This window comes from Cicer arietinum, chromosome 3 (genome assembly GCF_000331145.2).
Source record: "Cicer arietinum cultivar CDC Frontier isolate Library 1 chromosome 3, Cicar.CDCFrontier_v2.0, whole genome shotgun sequence".
Taxonomy (NCBI): domain Eukaryota; kingdom Viridiplantae; phylum Streptophyta; class Magnoliopsida; order Fabales; family Fabaceae; genus Cicer; species Cicer arietinum.
Window position 1 is genome coordinate 76,101,444 of NC_021162.2, and position 22,439 is coordinate 76,123,882.

Genomic DNA, 22,439 nt, shown 5'->3' on the forward strand with positions numbered 1-22,439 from the left:
GAAAACTCAATCGCAGGATAAGGCGTACTGATAATTATGTTAATGTATTATGATATGAAGTAGCACCGTTTATGAAACATTGAAATGCCTTCTTTAATTCTTCTTGATTTTGTTCCTTATCCAATATTCATGTATTTACTCTAAGAAAATACTAACATGTTTCATGTTTGGTAAGTGTGTTGTTTGAAACCGAAAGAACATTTTTTTTTTTTAAATTATTCTTATTTATGTGCATATTTAATTGATTTTATTTTGGAAGGGTCAAAATCAACTCTAAAAATGTAAAATTAACTTTTACATTATTTGATATTGTTGAGAAAATTAATTTTAATTCAAAAATTTAATTTTTGATATATTTTCATGTTCAAACTAAATGCACGACTAAATAAACACAATTTACTTCTCACAAGATACAACTTTAAAAAATATACATTTTAACTTGCAATTAAAATTTATAGTTTTTGAATTTATGATCATTATTTTTTTAAATTAAATATTCAACTCACTTTATCTCAAATTATTTGAACATATATAACTTATTTTAATTTTATCAATATAATTTATTCAAAATCATATTTTTTTTTCCTATTAAAAATAATTTTGAATAAGTAGAGAACTAAGATATCCTGCATAGTAAAAATGTGGTAAGAGAGAGGCACTAGAAGAGATTATAGCTAGCAAGTAGCAAGTAGCAAGCACTGATAATTTTGGCTTCCACGTTCGCATTCCGTCCATTAGCACTTTACGCCTCTGTGGCTGCGTCGTTCTTGATGTTATTCTCCCCATTACTATTTCATAAATAAACAAATTCTAAGGTATATTATCAACAACAACAAAAATCTATATCCTTATTATAAATATTTTGATTAATAATATGGATATTATTATATTATCTATAAAAGTTTATTAAATTAAATTTTTTTGATATATTTATTTATTTAATTTTAATTTTAGTAATTAAATAAATTGTTTTCATAATTAAAATTAAAATTTTGATTTTAATAAAAATCATAATAAAAAGTGTGGTTTTCAAAATAGACCAAAAAGATAAAAGTTAAAATTTTAAATTTAAATATACTATAAAAGTCTCTAATACAAAATGTTCATAAAAGAATATTTTAAATTTTTAATTTGAAATAAAAATAGTTTTACTATGTTTGATATTATTATCCAATATATTTTTCATTTATTTAAAAATATATTTTCCAGTACATTTCAACATTATTATAAAAAACTGGGTTAGGAAAGTACTCTAAAACACAGGTACCTTTCAACATAAATATCTTAAAGGTTACTGTATTTTCGATAATGAACTTTTTTTAAAAGATCAATCAAATTATTTAGATTTAATTAATATTAATTTAATTATCATTAAAAAATTTAATGGAAAGGTTAGCATTTTATTACTTAATAAATAAATATTTTAATTTATAACATTTATTGTTTTACTTAAATAAAGTAGTGTGCATGTTATTTTCATATTTTCTCTCTAATAAATTATAAGAAAACATATATTTTTCTTTAGTCCTCGTCCTATGGACTACTCATTTCGTCTCATATTTAGCTTCATTTAAGGTTATAAATATTTCAACAAAAATTATTGAGTGCATTATGTTTTATGATAAAATGAATTTTAACTAACTATCCTTATAGATTATAGTACTTCCTCAGCCTCATATTTGGCAACTTGGATTATACGGAAATTTGGAGTGGTTTCACATTTTTCATATATATATTAAAACACTTTTTGTTGTCGTCAAGTTTTGTTGGGAAGTCGGTTTTACAAAAGTGGTTTGGTGCCTTGCACTCTCTTCATGTTTAAAGCAATTTCTTTGCAAACTTATTCTACCATCAACTCTCTCCTCAATTAAATACCACGATGTCCTAAAAATATCATTATATGAATTATTTAATTAGTATTGTGCGATATGACCATAATAATTAAAAGGTAAGTTAGTGAATGTATTTTTTTTACATTAAATTAATAAAATTAATTTTGTTTAATTAACTATCACCCTTAATAAGTAATTATATGCACAACCCAAATGAAAACCTTGTAATGAGAATGAAATAATATTAATTTATTGATAATTGGTATATTTTTTTCAAATTTACCTTGCAATATAATAATTGGTTTAAAAATTTCATATGGTATTAATTGCAAGTTGCAAACAAAAATGTAATATAATTATGAGTGTATTTATAAAGTTCGGAGTCAGTAAGTAATGGATTCTAAACTTCATCTTTTTAGAAACTTTTAAGTCATTTAAATAGATGTAATATTGTACTTGTTATGATATTTTTTATAAGGGACAAAAATTTATTTTTCAAAAAGCTGTTTTTTTCAATTTTATAAATGCTTATCATCCTAAATCATTATTATATTTTTTAAGATAAATTACATCACTATTTTTAGTCTAAAAATCTTTAAAATGAGAGAAAAAATTTCAAAAATATATATTATGGGTGTAAAATTTTTAAACAATCAACAAATAATAATCAATTATTTATATGATTTTATAAGTAGTATAATAAAATAAAAAATTATTAATATTTTAATGGTTGAAATTAATTGGTAATGTAAATACGAACAATATAAATACCAAAAAGAACTGAAAAAGAAAAAAAAAATAGATGTGCCGAGAAAAACAAAAGAAAATAGAAAAGGAATCGCCGGAGCGGATCATTGTTGCGGATTCGGGGCCATATAAGATGACGTGACGTTGAATCCAATGACAAAATAAACTATACTTTATTAATGACCTCGCCTCGTAATTGGTGCAAAACATAAGGGGTATTATCGGTATTCTAAGCAATGAGACCAATCTGAATGGCACAAACGTCAATCCAACAACTCCACATGATTTTGGTTTTCCGCTATTTATTCCACCTCCCAAGAAAGAAGAATCTTCAAACCCCTCATCATCATTCATTTCTTAATTTTCTCTTCATTCATTCACCACTCTGCATAGTGCATACCACAACTTCCACAACAACACTGTTCCTGTTGCAGTTACTATTATGTGCCAACTCAGAAACAACTTCTTTTTGTACCCACTGTTATGATTATATCATAGTACACACACAAACTCACTCCTAATTCAACTCAATATTGCTGCCATCCTCAACTCTACCTATTCTCTCCCACCCCAGGTAAATTCTTTCTTCCTCTTCATTCTTTTGTTTTATATGTATATACTCTTACTAATTTTTCTAATTTAATTTAATTCTAAATAATTATATGATTGACTTTTATTATAATTCGCCTTAGGTTGTGATGTGATGAAAAATTTATGTTTTATATTTTTTTAATTTATGATTTATTTTAATTAGTATCAACTGAAATGATTATTTTTTTCTCTTAATTTATTGGATTTATCGCTATTATTCAATATATGGGGTAGGACTGTATTTGACTCTTTTTTTCTATTTTCCTACAAATATTTTTGGGTTCCACAAATCCCAATTGTCGTTATCTTTTTTCTAGATGTCTCTAATCCAATATGGTTGGTTGGTTATTATCACCGCAAAATGGAGTACTTTCTAAAATCATCTTTATTCAGACACTACTTTCTGTTCTCGACATATATACACTACTTTTTATCTTCTTTGACTTTTTTTTTTCATCTTATGTTTTTACCGTTCTTTTAACTGCATTTATCTTTGTACTCAATTCTATTCCATGACCCCTTAATCTTAATCGACTCTTTTGATTTGTTTTTTTAAAAGAATTTTCATGTCGGAGAGTGTTTGATTCTGTTATGTAGAAAAGTGAGTTGACTTAAGTGACAACTGCCATAACAAGGAGAATAAAATAAAATTTATTAGCATATAATTTGTTTTGTGAACATTGGTGTAATTATAGTTCAAATGATAATAGCAGAATCATGTGTAAATTTCATCCGTTGAATTATTAAAAACTGACTTTTATAATAATTATATTAAAAGTACAGCTATAAATGATTGTTATGTATATAATAATTACACTCTTAATATATTAGAATAAGATTGAACCTATAATAATTTAATGTGTTGAGTTTCTCCTTAAACTCTTATGTTGCAAACAATTACCGAGGATAAGACTAATTTAGATTATTTATAATGCTCCAATATATTCTCAAAATATACCATTAATGCAACTTTGGAAAATCCCCTCTCTCTTGTTGTTTCTAAACCAAAGGTTCGATGTACATGTACCATGTGCAGTTGCCTAGTTTATGGGACCCTATCTATTAAAAGAAATAGGACAGTTTAATTAAATATACACGCCTAGTCACATGCAAAACCAAGAACCATAGAGAAAAAGAAAACTATTTATTTCTTTTTTTCTTTTTAATTTTTTACACATACTAAAACATTAAATAAAATTTGTTACTTTTAATATTTTCTTTTGTAATGTTATTAATTATTCATTATCTTATTTTATATATTAGTATTTTCTTTTATATTAATGATTAAAAATATTATTTACAAATATAATAATTAAATAAAAATAATTTTTCTTACCAACGTGACAATTAAAGAGAAACGGAAGAATATAAATAATGAATATATTTGTTTGGCTTTATCATACTTTTTCTACACGGTACAGTGTATTAACAATATTGTTTGTTTTTTCTATGTAACATCTCTGTCTTAAATTGACTATTCTCCAATCACCTTCTACTATTAAAATTTGGATTTTGCAACACTTTTCTTACAACTCTTTGTTCTGTTGTTGAAGGGTTGTGAGGATGTTATTAGAGAAAGTGGAAGAGTTTAACATGGACAAATTTATAGAAGATTTTGAGTCAATGACTAAAGATACAGAAAGGGTTCAGAAGGAAACACTCAAAAGAATTTTGGAAGATAATGCATCAGCTGAATATTTGCAGAATTTGGGTCTCAATGGAAGAACTGACCCTGAAAGTTTCAAAGCTTGTGTTCCACTTGTTACACACAAAGATTTGGAACCTTATATCTATAGAATTCTTGATGGTGATGCTTCTCCTATTCTTACTGGAAAATCCATTACTACTATGTCTTTAAGGTGTGTGGTTTTGTTCTACTTTTTGTTTCTTATACTTTTTTTGTCTTCCTAAATTTATGCTTGAATATTAATTTTTTGAATTGTATTTTTGCAGTTCTGGTACTACTCAGGGGAAGCCAAAATATATACCATGGAATGATGAATTGTTTGAAACCACAATGCAGATATATCAGACATCTTTTGCCTTTAGGAACAGGTTTGGAACTTTTCATAATTTACTGTTTTTGTATTTGTTGTGGAGTGAATTTGAATTATGTCTCATAAAATTATATTAATAACAAAGTTGTATAACTATATCTTTGTGCAGAGAGTTTCCTATAAAAAATGGAAAAGCCTTAAACTTCATATATGGAAGCAAACAGTCGAAAACAAGAGGTGGTCTGATAGCAACAACAGCTACAAGTAACGTGTTTCGCAATCCACATTACAAACGCACAATGAAAGCACTTCAATCCCAATGTTGCAGTCCAGATGAAGTTATATTCGGTTCTGATTTTTTTCAATCATTATATTGCCATCTACTATGTGGACTAATTTTCCGTGAAGAAGTTCAATTAGTATCTTCAACATTTGCACATAGCATTGTCCATGCTTTCAGAACATTTGAACAAGTTTGGGAAGAGCTTTGTAATGATATAAAACAAGGTGTTCTTACTAGCCGAATCACGGTTCCATCGATTCGAATGGCTATGTCGAAAATACTGAAACCAAATCCAGAACTAGCTAACATTATACACAAAAAATGTTTAGGATTGAGTGGTTGGTATGGTTTGATACCTGAGATATTTCCTAATGCAAAGTATATTTATGGCATTATGACTGGTTCTATGGAACCATATTTGGAAAAGTTAAGACACTATGCAGGGGTGTTACCTTTGTTAACTGCTGATTATGGTGCTTCTGAAGGGTGGATAGCTTCAAATGTTAATCCAAAAGTTCCACCTGAATTGGCTACTTATGCTGTGCTTCCTCAAATTGGTTACTTTGAGTTCATTCCTCTTACACAGGGTGATAATCAAGATACTTTTCTTTCTGTTGATCCTAAGCCACTTGGACTCACTGAGGTCAAAATTGGTCAAGAGTATGAAATTGTTATGACCAATCCTGCTGGTAAGTTACTAAATTCTTTTCTCATCATTTACTTTTTTTGCTTAAATAGAAAACCAATTTCATAAAAAACAAATTGTAATTAACCATTTATTCAGTTATTTTAATTAGCACCTTCACATCCAACTACTTTTTTTCTTCTATATGCTGGCATATTTTAAAATGTTACTTGCTCATATAAAACTTCTTACATACCTCACATGCGTCAAGGTGAAGGTGAAAGTAAAACTTTTTAGATATCTCACATGTGCCAGTTTATTTATTTAAGGAGCTATTCATATTTGAAAGGGAACCAATTTTGTGACTTTAATACGTGTGGGGTATGTTGGTTTTTTTATTTGCTGTTATTACTCATATTATTAAAATATTAAAATAAAATATGGGGACCAACCCATTCCTTAGGCCCAATGGTCGACGGAGCCTCGCCTCAAAAATTATTTGGCTCTTTCTTCTCATATCTCTCAATTAGAGTAAAAAGAAGTTTTCTGTGAATGTTTTTAAATGTATAAAAATATATGTTTTAATTAGATAAATTAGATATATAAAATATATTTTTAAATGATTCAATTCGAGTAAAATTTTAAGATTTTTTGGAATACTTACAAGTTAAAAAAAACACTTTGAAATTATTTTTGTCATTACACTACCGGAATTTATTTTTTGTATTTGGAATATAGTTAAATGATTTTAGCATCTTCGGATACTTTATTATTGACATGTTAAAAACATGTATACTAGAAATACAATAAAAAATATATAATATATGTGTCGATAGGGGGGACTTCACTTTCGGATACGGTTTTAAAAATTATAATAGTATGAATTGCTTCTGGAAAATAATGACATATGCATACTTTTATTTTATTTATTTTTTTGGTTGGGGGTAATATATAGTGTTTACTTTTATATATGTTTGGTAATTTGACCATTACCAAATTAAATAAATGATAAATATTAACAAGTGTCTTTCACCATCAATATCTGACAATAACTTGTTAAAAGTTTAAATATAATAAAATGTATTAAAAACAATTATAATTTATATTTTAAAATTATAAAAAAAAAATTACTCTTAAATTATATATATTTTTCTTGCAGACTGGTTAGAATCACCCTAAATAAATTTCTTATTTCTGACAGAGTCATTTCGAAAGATGCATCATACCTAATCAGATTAAAAAATTAGCTAAAAGCAATATTATTATAGTCTTGCAAGTTGCAAGTAGTCCTTTCTTTAATCCGAGATAATCTTGAATTTGCAAATACATTTTGCTTATTTAATTGTAATAGGTTGTGCCTAGACCTTATCTACATCGTCATTTTGAACTATATTTATTTCCATGATTCATCACACATTTTATAACCATCCAATTATTTTCAACTTCTTTATTCATTATTCTATGAAATTTCACTTGTATTTTAAAGATTTAAAAATAAAAGTGTAGAAAGAATATTGATAAAGTAATTAATGATATGTAAATTTCAGGTTTATATCGGTACAGAGTAGGGGATGTGGTAAAGGTTATGGGATTCCATAACTCAACTCCAGAATTAAAGTTTATTCGTAGGAGTAGTCTGCTACTAAATATCAACATTGACAAAAACACAGAAAAAGATTTACAATTAGCTGTTGAAGCAGCAGGAAAATTATTAGCAGAAGAAAAAATAGAAGTTGTTGAGTTTACAAGTCATGTTGATTTATCAAAAGAGCCAGGAAACTATGTAATATTTTGGGAAATAAGTGGAGAAGCAAGTGAAGAAGTGCTTGGTGAATGTTGCAATTGTTTGGACAAATCTTTTATTGATGCAGGTTACACAAGTTCTCGTAAAGTAAACAATATTGGTGCCTTAGAACTCCGAGTAGTTAGGAAAGGAACATTTCAGAAGATTCTTGATCATTATCTTGGATTAGGAACAGCTCTTAGTCAGTATAAGACACCAAGATGTGTAGGTCCTACAAATAATGTTGTCTTGCAAATCTTGACTGAAAATGTTGTCAACAATTTTCTTAGTACTGCATTTAATTGAATACTATTGCTAATAATAATATTTGCCTTTGTCCTACAAATAAAGTTGCCTCAATTTTATATTTTTTTATGCGCTAAAAACAATACATTATTCCTCTATGTGTCAACTTCCTTTTTGTCTATCATGGATACATCTTTATCTTTATCTTTCTAATATACACATCTCCGACCACTTTTAGACACAAAATGCGTCGTTTTTTTATTATGGAAATTAATATAAAATTTTACAATGATTATAACTTTACTCAATTTGTTTATTTTATAATTTTGAATAAATTTATTACTTAATATATTTTACATATCATATATATTTTTTTGACCGGTAATATATCATATAAAATTATTATAATTTAACGTATTTTTTTATATGAATTAATTACTAAACATATTATATAGTATTAAAATTATTAAAATAAAATATTGTATGGTATTAGAATTATAATTATCAAAATTAATATATTATATGGTATTAAAGTTATAATTATTAAAATTAATATAAAATTGTAAAAAAATAATTATTATCCATACAATTGGAATTAAATCAATGAAATGTCTATTTTTTTTATTAATGCAACATTTTTGTTTAAAAAAATACTGTAATTATATATAATTGAGTTGCTATATATGGTTGTTGTGTGGACAGTGAATACGAAAAATAAAATATATAAATATTATGTACATAGTAAAATAAATTTAGCTCTAATCAAAATATTCACAATTAGAAATTTCAAAAATTAACATAATCAATAATTTATAAATATTTTCTCATAAAAACAATTGTCAAAGTTTCGATTTATTTATCTACCTGATATACATATTTTTCAAATGATTGCTTTGACCTTTTGAGTATTTAACTTAGTTATAGCATGTAAAAAAAAATGTTTTATAACTAGCTCTTTAAAGAAATATAATAATACATATCACTAAATAAGTGCCTAAAGCTTTTCTAAAAAAAAAGTGAATAAAACTCAAGTTTACAGACAGACCACCATACTTAAACCTTTAAATTGATATAGGTTAGTAGCAATAAAAATCATTATATCTTCCTTAAATCCTATTTCAATTATAAAAATTAAATATAAAAAGAAAACTACAGATATTCTTTAAAAAAAACCCTATCATTAAAGATTATGCATTGTAAAAAAATTACACATGAGGACAACTAATTAGATCTTACCATTATTTGCAAACAAAAAATTGACCCGATTATTTGTATAGATATCCCTATTAAATGCGTATGTCTATATATACGATGATAAGGTTCCTGTTCAACCCAAATTATGATGAGAATCTAGTAAATTAAAATTTTCCAATTAAGCATTCGCATTTAATTTTGTTCTCAAAAGAAACTTTTAATACCAAAATATAAAACGAAAAGTAAATGTATTGATAAATTTTATAGCACTTAAATAGATCAAGAGGGGTGCATGTTATTTTGTGAGGCAAAGTGCCTTCTCACCTCAATTGAAAAAAAATCCATCCCCAATGGGAACATCACCTAAGGAAGTTGGTAGTGGAAAAGAAGAAGGTATTGGTCATCCTATATGGGATTGTGGAAGCCTCTTATATGACTCACATGAATTGGTCTCAATTGTTCATGCAATTGAGAGGCACATGATGTTGTGGCCCAATCACGGTGATTCAAAGCCCATCGTAGCCCAATACTATGATCCAGAGGAAGTAACTTCAATCCAAAATGTCTCCAAAGGTTCTTCTTCAATTGTAACTAGCTCAAGTGAAATATTCATGAAGAGTATGTGGCAAAGGAAGTTCACTCGACAAGGGGTCAAAAAGAAGAACAAGAAAACCAAATCTCGGTTTTCTAAATTGGTTTGCGGTGAAAATTTGTTTCAGTCATTTAATGGACTATGATCCATGTCTTCGGAATTACTATGTATTAAATAAACAAACTATAAAGAAATCAATAATTGAAATATGTGGTTTCTTTGAGACTTTTTGTTATTGTTTTGCATTTTTTCACTACTCTTGAGGAGTATGCAATGGTGTTGTTTGTGTTTGGATATGCTACAATGCAACATTTGCAAGGTAAGTTAAATTTAATTTTTTTTTAATCAAACTATTCTCCAAATTGCTGCGTCATGAAAGTGTTGTATGATATCTAAATGTACTGCCCACATTCTTCGTGGGTATTTGGAAACCATATTCACATGCCCAAACAAATTTTAATAATAATAAAAAATAATAATGCAAATTGTTTGTAAACCCCACCCCTTACACACTGGAGCTTAAAAATGTAGCACATGATAAGATATAAACATGTATAGAGAGTATTATATTTTATTTTTATCATGTCAATACATAAATAAATTGATTTTTCAAATTGTAAGTGTCAATTAAGTTAATTTTTAAATTTTGTATATTAGCAAATAAATATTTGATATTATAAAGTAATGATCAAAATAGTTCATATTAAAATTTTTATCGTTAGAAATTATGATATGATATAGACTAGTTTTCTACTAAAATTTAAATATTTCATAAACTAATTCGTCTATATCAAATTAAAAGTAATCACAAATTTATATATGAAATAATAAAATTTAATTGGCAAAATGTTCAAATATATGTCTTTATCTATTCACAAATCTAATGTTGGTAATGGGGCTCTTGTCCCTAAAATAAAATAAAATTAGTTTTATAACACTATTATTACTTTTATTTTAAGCCCCGTAAAATTTTAGTTATTGACTTGCTAATACCAATTCACCACTTTTTCACACAAGTTAAAATCATTGAACATTTTTAAAATATAAAATCTAGTAGAAAAAAATTATAATTTGTAAGAAACACTTTTATATTTTAAGTTTATTTAATCATTATAATTATGCATTTTATAAAAATTAATAATATTTATTTTTTATCAAAATATATACTATTTTATTGTTCTCATCAAAGAAGATTTATAGATACACCATTGCTTAAAAAATTATTTATTAACCAGGCTAAATAAACCAATTCACCTTTGTTGATATAATTGAAAAGTATCCTCATCAATATAATTATTACTTTTTGTTATAATTAACAAGTCTAACGACAAAATTCTCATACTGATATAGAGAAATAAAACTATTTCTGAGTTTGAATTAAGTCTTAAAATATCAAATTTACTTATGGCTACAATATAAGTTGCATTTAATGCCACAGATAAAGAAAAAGTGACGTGAGTAATAATGGACGATAAAAGAGAATAACTACATTCGCATATACATAAAGTTATTAAATGCCTTTGTGGTTAGATTGCAATAAAATTAATATTTTACTTTTTGGTTAAATGTAGTAATATACTAATATGGAACTTTTTTTACAGTAAGTATGTGTTATTTTTTTAAATATATACACATTTTTAAAATAAATATATTCAGTAAAAGTGTGATGATAAGTTGTCAAAAATAAAAGGGGGAGAATGAGTTTTCGAAATTAGCTTCGTTAAGGATATTTTGGGTAAAAAATACAAAATTAAGAGGTGTATTAGAAAGAAAAAATAAATAGGGTTCAGCAAAAAATAAAAATAAAAAAAGGATAGAAATAACAAATTATGTAAAAAGTTTTAGAATACTTCTTCTATTATTTTTAATGTTGTAAAATACATAAAAATATATATCAATTTGGATGTATATACATCTAAACTAATCAATGAAAAAATTTAAAAAATTTTGAAAATATTTGAAAATAAAAAATAAAAAATCAAAATTTTAATACACTTATGTACCCCAATAGAAATAACTATGTGAGAGTTGGACCATAGATATAATCTTTTTAATTAGCATTCGCGCTTTAAGAATGAAAAAATTATATTTCACACCTTTAAAATTATATCATAACCTCATATTTTGTAGTATAAACTATCAATTTTATATTTCATTTAAATAAACAAAAAGAAAATCTTAATAGGAAAATACTTTCCAATATAATAAAAAACATAAGTAAAAATTTGTTTTAGAAAATTAATGTTTAAATTTTTTAAAATAATTATTTCAAAAAATTAATTTTGAATTTTTTTTAAAACATATTTAAAATTTTGTGAGAAATAAAATATTTATTTTTAACAATCAAGAAAATTTAAATTTTTAAAAGATTTGTGAGAATATAGATAGAATTCTTGGGTATGAATTATATTTTTCTAAGAATGATGGTGCATATATAGAGAATAAATGGATGGTGAGAGTTCATATGCTAAAATCATTTTCTTTTTATAAAAAAATACATAAACTTGTATCAATTATTCGCATTTAAATAAGTATATATCTATTTATTCTACTTTTAAAAATTATTTATATATATTATTTTAAAATATATTTGATGGATAAGATAAAAAAATATGATTAAAATAAGTAATGATCATCTTTGAATTCAAACAATGAAAAATTAATAAAATATAATAAATTAATTAAGAATTATATCATATCATATTTTTTTAGTTGAATTTTTTATCTTGAATATAAACTGAGTTAGAAACCAGTCGAATAAAATAAGAACATTCATTTATTTAATTACTCCTATAAAATATAATTTAAAACATAAAATTGAAATATAATAAAATATAAATATAAAAAGAATTTATAAAATATAATCTAAAATATAAAAATGTAATTCTAATCAAATATAAGTATAAAAGTGATTAATAAAATTTGATCTTAAACTTAAAAATGAAATATTAAATAATTAATTTAAAAAATGTTTATGATTTTATCACAAAGATATTTTTTTCTTTTTATATAATTAATAAATTAGCATTCAAAATAATAAAAATATAAAAATTAATTGAAATTTTAAAATAAATATAATTTATTTTCAAGAGTATTTATGCTATTTGCATAATATATATATCATATCTTTATTTAAATTATGACAAATAAAATAGAACTATTTAATTATTCATTAATTTTTTTTTTAAATATAAATTGTTTATTTAGTAGTGTCAATAGATAGTTCTAAATAAAATATTATTTTATTATTTATTTAATTTTTTTGTTATTTTATAATATTTAAAATATAATAAAATAATTTTTAAAAATTAATAATGTAATTATTTATCAAATATATTAATAAAATATGAGATGTATATCAAATATATTAATAAAATTTTGTTATCATATTGATTATCACATGTTTATCAAACAATTAATATGATAATGTTTATTATATCATTATTTATCTTATCACATCTTATCTTTATTCAGCTTTATATCGCAATATATCTCTATCATATTATTTGTATCAATTGAACTTTTCCTAAATTTAAATTCAATGTTTTATAAATTAATATATTAAAGTGATGACATTAATTGTTTTTATAAGGATCAAATGTTAATTAGAGTATGATTTCATGAGATAAAATAATAATAATCTATAAAAAGTTTAAGAAAGTGGGTGATATTCTGCCATCACCGAGTCAAATTCCAAAGCAAAAGTCAAAGATATGTCAGTGATAAAGATAAAGAAAAGGAAGCTTTGGACAATACGGATGCACCGAAGATGAAAAGTGGGACTAACTTGTATTTCACATATTAGATAGTTTCTCTTACCTTCAATATAAATAACTTTACGTCAATGTACTTTAAAATTTAAATAAAATATTAAATCTTTATCAATTTAAAATTGTTTATTAGTAAGATAAGAAGGAGTAATTAGTTATACAGATTAAACAATATTATTTCCGTTTTAAAATATAAATAAAAATTAAATTTAAAGTTTTTATGTATTTAATCTAAATTTTATATCAAATACTATTATATCATTTTTTATTTATTAATTATTATTCTCATGTGCATAGTTAATTTTAAGTCTATTACAATAAGAAGATGATGAGATCGGTTTTTGACGGTATCAAAATTGGAAAAGCAAGAAAACAAGGCGTAACAGTATAAACGTGTAAAACAAGTGAAGAATCCAAATTTGCGTTATATACTATTACTATGCTGGGTTGAGAGTGTGACAATCCAAATGGCGTTTTTAATGAAAAAATTGCTTATTAAAAAGTCACTCACTTTATCAATTACATTTGAATCTAATTAATATATGATTGATATTACAGTAAAATAAAAAAAAAGAATAGGACGATATAAAAAGGGCAGTTGCATAAGTGTGGTTTGAGTTTCCGTTTAAAAAGAATGAAACAAAGTATGTGCATTCCCAATGCACTAGTAGTAGTAGTATCCGTTTGCTAAAAGCTAAAAATAAAAAAGGAATCCTTGGTAGCACGACGTCGTTTAGTGGTTTTGGAGTTTGGACACTAATAATTTGGTTGTTTTCCTAGTTGGCATAGGACCAAGTACGCTAGAACAAACAACCTCGGAAAACGGTCCTGTATACTAATTTAATCCTGCATTAGCAATTGAGATTCTGAATGAGCCATTGTTTAGAAGAAAAAAAGTGGAAAGAAGAAGAAGAAGGTGAAGGAAGCATCTGATACTGGCAGGGCAGCAAAAGAAAAAGCGAAAAGGAGAACAACTGCTTATCTTTCTCTTTTCCAGTTTTCTCTTTCTCTTTCTCTTTCTCGTTATTGTTATTGTTATTGTTATTTCTCACTTTCACTTTCACTTTCGTTGATAACAACAACAGGTAATTAAATAAACATTTCTTAACCACACTTTTCTTTCCAACTAAACCATACATTCACTTTTTTACACTTTCTCTTTTCTCAATCTCATGTGCTTCAATCTTTCTTCTTCTTTTTCTTATGCTTCCATGGTGCTCATGCTCTTTGCTTAGTTCTCTCTCTCTCTCTCTCTCTAACGCAACTAATGTCTGATCCCTCCAAACTGCGTTTGGTTCGTTGCCCCAAATGTGAAAATCTTCTTCCTGAGCTCGCCGATTACTCTGTTTATCAATGTGGTGGTTGCGGTGCTGTTCTTCGAGGTACGCTTCTTCTTTCGCTAACTTTTACCCTCTCTTTTTTATTCATTATATCAAGGTATTTTTATAAGGTAAAGTAATGATGGGAAAAAAAATTGCATTTCCTTTTTGTAGCACTCATTAATTATTAGTAACCAACTTAATTCTTGATCATCTATTTAATAAGTTTTTTATTTGCTTATTAGTTGATTAATAATAAAAAGTGTCTTACTTGTAGCAATTTTTATTAGTCGTGAAATATTTTGTGCTGAAAAAGAAGAATGTTGAAAGGGTATTTTAGTTTTTGATGATGATGCAGTTGTCGTTTTTTTTTTTTTTTATTTCAGCAAAACAGAAAGGTTATGTGAGTGGTAGTTTGTCAGATGAAGGTAAAGTTGACGGAGGTTCTGCCAAATTAGAGAAAGGTTCAGTTGTTACCAATGATACTTCAGATGTTGATGTTTTATCCAACATTGGTCCCTCTAGCTGTGATAATCAAAGGGATATGGATAAGACAAACGAGAAAATTCCGAATCGATCAGAAGACTCTGATGAGAAAGGGGTTTTGGAGAATGATGTTGATCTTAATAGAAACAAGGATGAAGTGAGTAAAGTAGCAATAGAAAGAAAACAGGAGGAATCCATGTCTCAAACTGATAATGAAAATAGGTCAAAATTCTCTGGTGGAAATTCTAATTTGCAAAATAGAGAGAGAACTGAGATGGAGGGGTTTAGGAGAAAGTTAAGAGCTGATATGGAAAATGTTAGATTTTCAACTTCCAACTATCCTGATGAAGGACCTTCAAATGGATATTCTGGTTCTTCTAATAATTATATGGAATCATGGAGGAATCATAAAGAAAAAGACGGTGCAAATAGGGTTCAACACCTTGAGCAAGATCGAGCCGAGCTTCTAAGGAAGCTGGATGAGTTAAAAGATCAGCTCTGTAAGTCTTCTGAAGTTTGTAACAATCCAAAAGAAAAAGTTATGTTAGATGAAAGGATGATTCCTCCCGATCCTCGTCCTTTTGGTGGCTCGGATCCCTGGTTTCCTGATGGATCGTCGGGATTGAACAGGAATTCGAGGCAGTTTTTTAGCACCGATAAACACATGGCAGGGCCCCCTCATCTCAATTATCATCATGATCCGTATCCTTTTATAGGTGGTCCTGAAACCGCCATGCCAAACTTTCATCCTTCAATGCATTATCCAAATCAATTTGGAGATCCTTTTGCATCCCAAATGCTGAGGAGAGGTCCACATCAGTTCTCACAGCAACCATTACATCCTTACTTTCCCGGACGGTATGTTGATCCGAATCCAGATTCATACGAATTGTATGCCCACAATAATAATGCAATGCTTCACCTGCCTTCTTGCTCTTGTTTCCATTGCTATGACAATAAACGAAGAGGTTCAGTGCCGGTGCCGCCTGCTTCATTTGTTAACAGCAGGTTCCCTGATGCTCCAATTGATCCTATGTTATATCATCATGAGATCCCCGGGACATTTGGTTCACGTGTTCATAATTCTAGAGCTTCCATACCTCCTGCGCATTTTCGTGAAAATCAATCACATACAAGATGGCCTAGTGACTTCAACTCTGAGGTTGTTCGAAACCGTCCTCGAAAGGTAATGCTTGCTAGTAGTAGCAGGCGTTGTCGTCCTGTAGCTGGTGGTTCGCCTTTCATCACATGTCATAACTGCTTCAGGTTACTACAACTGCCTAAAAAAGCACTGGTTCTTCTGAGAAATCATCAGCAGAGAGTGCGATGTGGAGCCTGTTCTTCAGAAATCAGCTTTGCTGTCATCGATAAGAAGCTGGTCATACTTCCTCATTCTGAAACGAATAGAGCTTCCACAAGAGTAGTTGATGACAACTCTAATGAGGTTCTGAGTAGCCACGTATCACATTCTCGTGGTCATGCGAACAGGAGCGCTGCCAACTTCTCATCAGATGATTATTCTGGTTATGATTTTCTCTCAGTAGATAAAGAACCCCTTTCAGTGGTTGGTTTGAACTCTAACAGGTCACAGGAGATGCAGAGTTTTCATTCTTCATCTTCTAGTACCTCTGAAGATGAAAATAGTTCAGAAGTGTTGATTGCTCCAAGTGAGGCGGTGAAGTCCATTCACCGGCCAACGACAGACTCTCTATCTCCTCCTTCTGGATCACCTCTGCAAGAGTATGTTGATCACTCTAATAGTAATAATCGTGTTGTAAACCGGTTTGGAAAAGGAAACCGAAGCAGTCGGTCAGAGCAAGAGAAGGCAAAATCGGAAAAGATTGCATCACGCCAAAATTCTTTAAAAGAAACAGCGGTTGCAACTGAAATGGATGTCCATGATTATTCCAACACTGGGGTCTCCCAGGATTCCAGAGATGCTAGCCGAGAACACGATCATCCTAGATCTAACAAAGGAGGTGAATCATTCTTTTCAAACATAATCAAGAAAAGCTTCCGAGATTTCTCTCGATCTAATCAAACAGATGATCGTTGCAAAATCAATGTTACTGTGAATGGGAAGCCCTTGTCAGATCGCATGGTTAAGAAGGCTGAAAAGCTAGCTGGTCCAATCCAGCCTGGAAATTATTGGTCAGTATGTTTTACAGTCAACTGTAACAATCAGTACCATTTAAACCTGTTGCTATGCTAGATTGAGATATATCATAGGAATCCGATAAATTCCATCTGCTACATGTTCACTGACAAAAAAAAAAACATGGAGTTTCATGTTTAGATACCTTTTACAGATTGGTATTGTTCCGTGATATGTTATTAAGTGCAAAGTTTTGTCAAATAGTGGCAATAACAACACAATAGCACTAATAGCATAATGGAATTTGAACAAAACCACTATTCTTTTTATTTGGAAAATGTGAGAAAAAAACTCTATTTTCTGCAATTGACAACACTGTACATAAGGACATTTCTTGATGCATTATATCAAAATTTTGCAACAAATTATAGCTTCATTTACGTTGACTGTTTATACAGCCTACTAACAGATTTTCCGTTGTACAGGTATGATTTTCGGGCAGGATTTTGGGGTGTCATCGGTGGGCCTTGTCTTGGAATAATTCCTGTAAGTTCTACAATTCTGACTTAGTTTATTGGTTGTATGCTTATAGCTGTAGTCCAATGATGTTAACTAAATGCGGCGATTTCTCGTGCAGCCATTAATAGAGGAGTTCAATCATCCCTTGCCAAACAAATGTTCTGGTGGGAATACGGGCGTTTTCGTAAATGGTAGGGAACTTCACCAAAAAGATTTGGATTTGCTTTCTGGAAGAGGACTCCCCCCTGATAGAGATAGATCTTACATCATTGAAATTTCTGGGAGAGTTCTAGATGAAGACACAGGAGAAGAGCTGGACTGCCTTGGCAAACTCGCACCAACGTTAGTACCGAGTTTTTGTTGTTTTTGTTCCTAGTCTTTAATAACTGTCTACCTCTTTTGTTTTAATGAACTTGCGTTTCTGTGAATCACTTGAAGATAGTAGTGTTTTACTGATTAGTTATTGTTATTTTACTAACAATCCATATTCATTCCATTATTAATTACTTTTCAATATGATCACAGTATATGAATTCATATGATTGTTGATGTTGCCGTTAAATTTTCTTAATCTTTTAGAGCTTTCAGTTGGAATAATTTTTAAGTCTTGCTTTCTTCATGATTTTACAGAGTGGAGAAAGTGAAGCATGGATTTGGGATGAAAGCACCTCGGGCAGCTCAATAATCAAAATGTAGAGACAAATGTTCTTTTACGGGTTCGAGAAGGTGGCTTTTGTTCAATCCTTCTGAAGATTCAGATACTCAGAAATTTTATCTGGTATTTGATTATGGAGCTAGTCTTGAAATGTTTGCAAGATAACTTGCAAGATAACTTGCAATTCTTCAATCTTGCCGAAAAGTTTAAGTGATTTTGTTGCATAGCTTGAATTTAGATGACATATGTAATGTGTAATTTTTGTTATGTTAGAAAAACTGCAATAGAAGTATTTTGCTTGATTTCAAGTAGTTTTAGGAAAATTGAAGTGGTCTTGCAGAAAGTCATGCATTCAATGTAGAGTTTGATGTGTAAAAATTAGCAAGTTATTCCTTGATCAGCTTGTAGTAGTTATGCATTTGCAAATGAATTTTGGAAATGTAGCTTAATATGATATGGAGCATGATAAACAAAATTAAACATGAATTAAGTACTTGTTTATTCCGTGGCCTAGTTTCAAGCGAGGTAAATTATATATATTTTTATATCTAAATGTTAGAAATTAGTAAATTACTTTAGTTTTTTGGGTTTGAACTCGAAAGCTACTTTTCATCCAGAAATCATTTTACCATTGGAGAGTCCCTAGGTGGCAAGTGCCATTACTTATTTTTAATAGATGTTGCTTGAACAAGCAATCCAAAAACGATGGAAACTTATCAATTAACTATTATTTTTTATTGCTGCTGCTTTGATTTTTATGTAACTTATATTTGTATTACTCTTTTGACAATCACTTTTGTTGATGCTTTGTTTTTATTATTGATAATGTTTAAGTAAAATAATTTTTCTTATGTTCTTATCATTCACTTGTATATTTTTTTGAGTTTTTTTTATACATAGTCTCCAATTACCATGTTTTTAAATACTTCTTCCATCTCAAAATAATTAAGACATTTAATCATATACGTATTAAAAAAATATATGAATAAAAGAGAAAAAGTGTATTGGATATAACTAAATTATGGCAATTACATCCAAAGATGCATTTGGAGCTCAGACAACAGAACAATTGGAATAGAATGCATTGAATTACAATAATAGAACTCGTTCACGTCTTTGATCTAAACTACTGTGAATTTTAGCACATAATAAGAGATTTTCATGATCTCGATGATAATAACGCAGAAATACAAGCATGTCTTCCTTAAGTTTGTAGTGTCATGTCTCTTACATAACTCATGCTCTCCAAAACGAAACCACAGATTCATCCCCATTATTTCTTTTCCTTCTAACATAACTCATCATTCTGTTTTTGTTCATTCTCCTACATACCAATGCCACACTCCTCTCACAGGTAACCTTAATATTGTTATTATATTTGAATGGATATCAATTAAATGTGAGATTTTGATGGATATCAATTGAATTGACTGAAATATTTTAGTTGGAGAATGGGTGAGGAACATATCTGGTCCATTGCAATGTGATTGAAGATCATCAAAACTGTAGTTTCTAACCATACAAGTTTATAGATACTTTATTTTGAATGACACGTTACAATTTCAATTATGTATTTGTTAGTTCGCAAAATTTAGAGACTAATTTGAATTACGCTTACAATTTCAAGGACGAACTTGTCCATTCACTCATTAATTTTTTTATCACTAGTAATATTTAGGTGTGAATTATGTTTTACTCAGCTTTGGTCATACTCATGTTTCCTATTTTGTTTTTATTTTGGCTGGTTTGTCAAATCAGAAAATGTTTAATAGGATAACCTATTTATGGGGTTTTTCCTTTTTGTATGAGTCATTTTTATTGTTTATAAAGCTATTGAGTTGCATTATTGCAATTGTGAAAAATAGCTTGGGCTGGTTGGTGTGCACTCATGCAAAATAGTTGTGTCCTTTTTCTTATGATGAGTTTGGTGTCTTTTTCAAACAGCTTTACCTACCTCAATCTACAAATATTTGGACTATTTAGAAAACCAAAATTTGAATGTTTAGACTGGAAAAATAAAAAAAAAACTGAACCAAACCACACCAAAAAACCGAAAAGTGCTAGTACTGGTAATTGATTGTTGGTGTTAAAAAATTTGGTAGTTGATGCAATAATAATGGTTGTGTGATGCAGGTGGAAGTAGCTGATGAAATCTACCATGATGAGGAATATAGATCAAAGATATGGAAATTCCCTTCACACAACTTCACACTCTCAGTAATATGGACCCCTTTCCTTATCAAAACAGGTATATTTGAAGACATGAGTGGAGTTTCCACCTCAGAAGTTTCAAAGAGGATCAAATAGATATAAATGATGTTGATTCTTTGATGAGAAGTATTGAAAATGAAGTGTTTAATGAGGCTGCAATTTCATTAGGTGCAACGTTGAAACTTTTAGACAACTTGGTTGTCATTGTTGAGAGGTGATGGACATCCAGGACTATACCGACAGTTTCATCCGTTGGAAAATAGTGGTAAATACAGAACTATTGTTTGCATTGGTGTTTGTTGGGGCCAATTGATTCACGGAATGATGTATTGATGCAAATGGTGTGATCATTTATACAAATACAAACACTATAGTCCTCATTTTAGATTTAACCGATAAAATATCGATATTGATATATTATATATTTTATATTAGACTCGAATTCATAATTAAAATATTTATGTTACTCCTCTTTTGTTTCATTTTTAAAGTTCTAGTGTGAATCTTCGATTTTTGTTCTTTTTTTTTTTCAATAAATATTATGCGGTGCCACGTCCAATAAAAGCACTTCAGATAATAGTTATACAAGTTTTTTTTTTTCTCACAATTTATATAAGAAAAAATAAACATAAAGTTTTCATCCGTTTATTAAAGCTTTTTAAAAAATCAAAATCTGAAAATAATATAAATTTTATTTCAAATGAAAAACTATTTTGAATAGTTTATCATTAAAACTGTTTTATAATTAATTATTAAGAAAAATAATGTTTACTACAATAAGTAAACACAAAATAATTTTTACTATTTTTTTAAAGTTTTTAACAAATTTATTATGAAAGGTGAAAATCACATTTTTTAGTGTAATTAGTTTCTTTATTTTTAAATGATTAAATGTATTTTTATTTGAGATGTATTAGGCAATATATATAAATAATTTACTATTGTGAAAATTTAACATCCACTAAACTCAACTCAATGATAATAAACAACTCTTATTAATAATGGTATGATTGTAAATTGATATTAAGTTGTACCATAATTGATAATTATTAATAAATAAATTATTAGTTTATATTATAAACTTATATACTTTGATCGATTTAAAACATTAAATTTATAAAATATTAAATTGTTTAAAACGAATCAAAATTTTGTTTCCAACAATTACTTTATGAAGTTTTTTAGAAAGTTCAAAGAGATCCTTACCATTTTAATATCCAAAATATTATCCCTTGATTTTCTTGGATTCTTCGTAAAAGAATTATTACGAGTGGAATAATGCTCACACAGTTGTGAAGTTCGCAATCCCATTATACTCTTATTATATTATATTGACATGGCAACGGAATTTAGCTCATGTCTCATAGTGTGCACGTGGGAATGTACAGTTGTTCCTTTGCATCATTGTTTCATCATTATAACGTCGTACTTTTAGCAAAACATTAATAATACCAAAGCCGCCGCTGGTGGCGGAGAGTTTCAACGTGTACCAAC

General features: G+C 28.0%; 2 protein-coding genes across 2 annotated transcripts; both read left to right on the forward strand.

The window, feature by feature from the left end:
- The first annotated feature begins 3,011 nt into the window (after positions 1 to 3,011).
- LOC101504683 (jasmonoyl--L-amino acid synthetase JAR4-like) lies at positions 3,012 to 8,208 on the forward strand. The gene is made up of 5 exons (XM_004494747.4): positions 3,012 to 3,153; positions 4,724 to 5,029; positions 5,124 to 5,225; positions 5,337 to 6,139; positions 7,623 to 8,208. Exons 2-5 carry the CDS (start codon positions 4,734 to 4,736, stop codon positions 8,162 to 8,164), a joined length of 1,743 nt encoding a protein of 580 aa, XP_004494804.1. The 5' UTR covers positions 3,012 to 3,153; positions 4,724 to 4,733; the 3' UTR covers positions 8,165 to 8,208.
- Positions 8,209 to 14,342: 6,134 nt separating this feature from the next.
- LOC101505003 (uncharacterized) lies at positions 14,343 to 19,239 on the forward strand. Its single transcript, XM_004494748.4, has 5 exons — positions 14,343 to 15,042; positions 15,366 to 17,616; positions 18,046 to 18,106; positions 18,198 to 18,421; positions 18,710 to 19,239. The coding sequence occupies exons 1-5, from the start codon at positions 14,928 to 14,930 to the stop codon at positions 18,762 to 18,764; spliced, it is 2,706 nt and encodes a 901-aa protein (XP_004494805.1). The 5' UTR covers positions 14,343 to 14,927; the 3' UTR covers positions 18,765 to 19,239.
- The last annotated feature ends 3,200 nt before the right edge of the window (positions 19,240 to 22,439 follow it).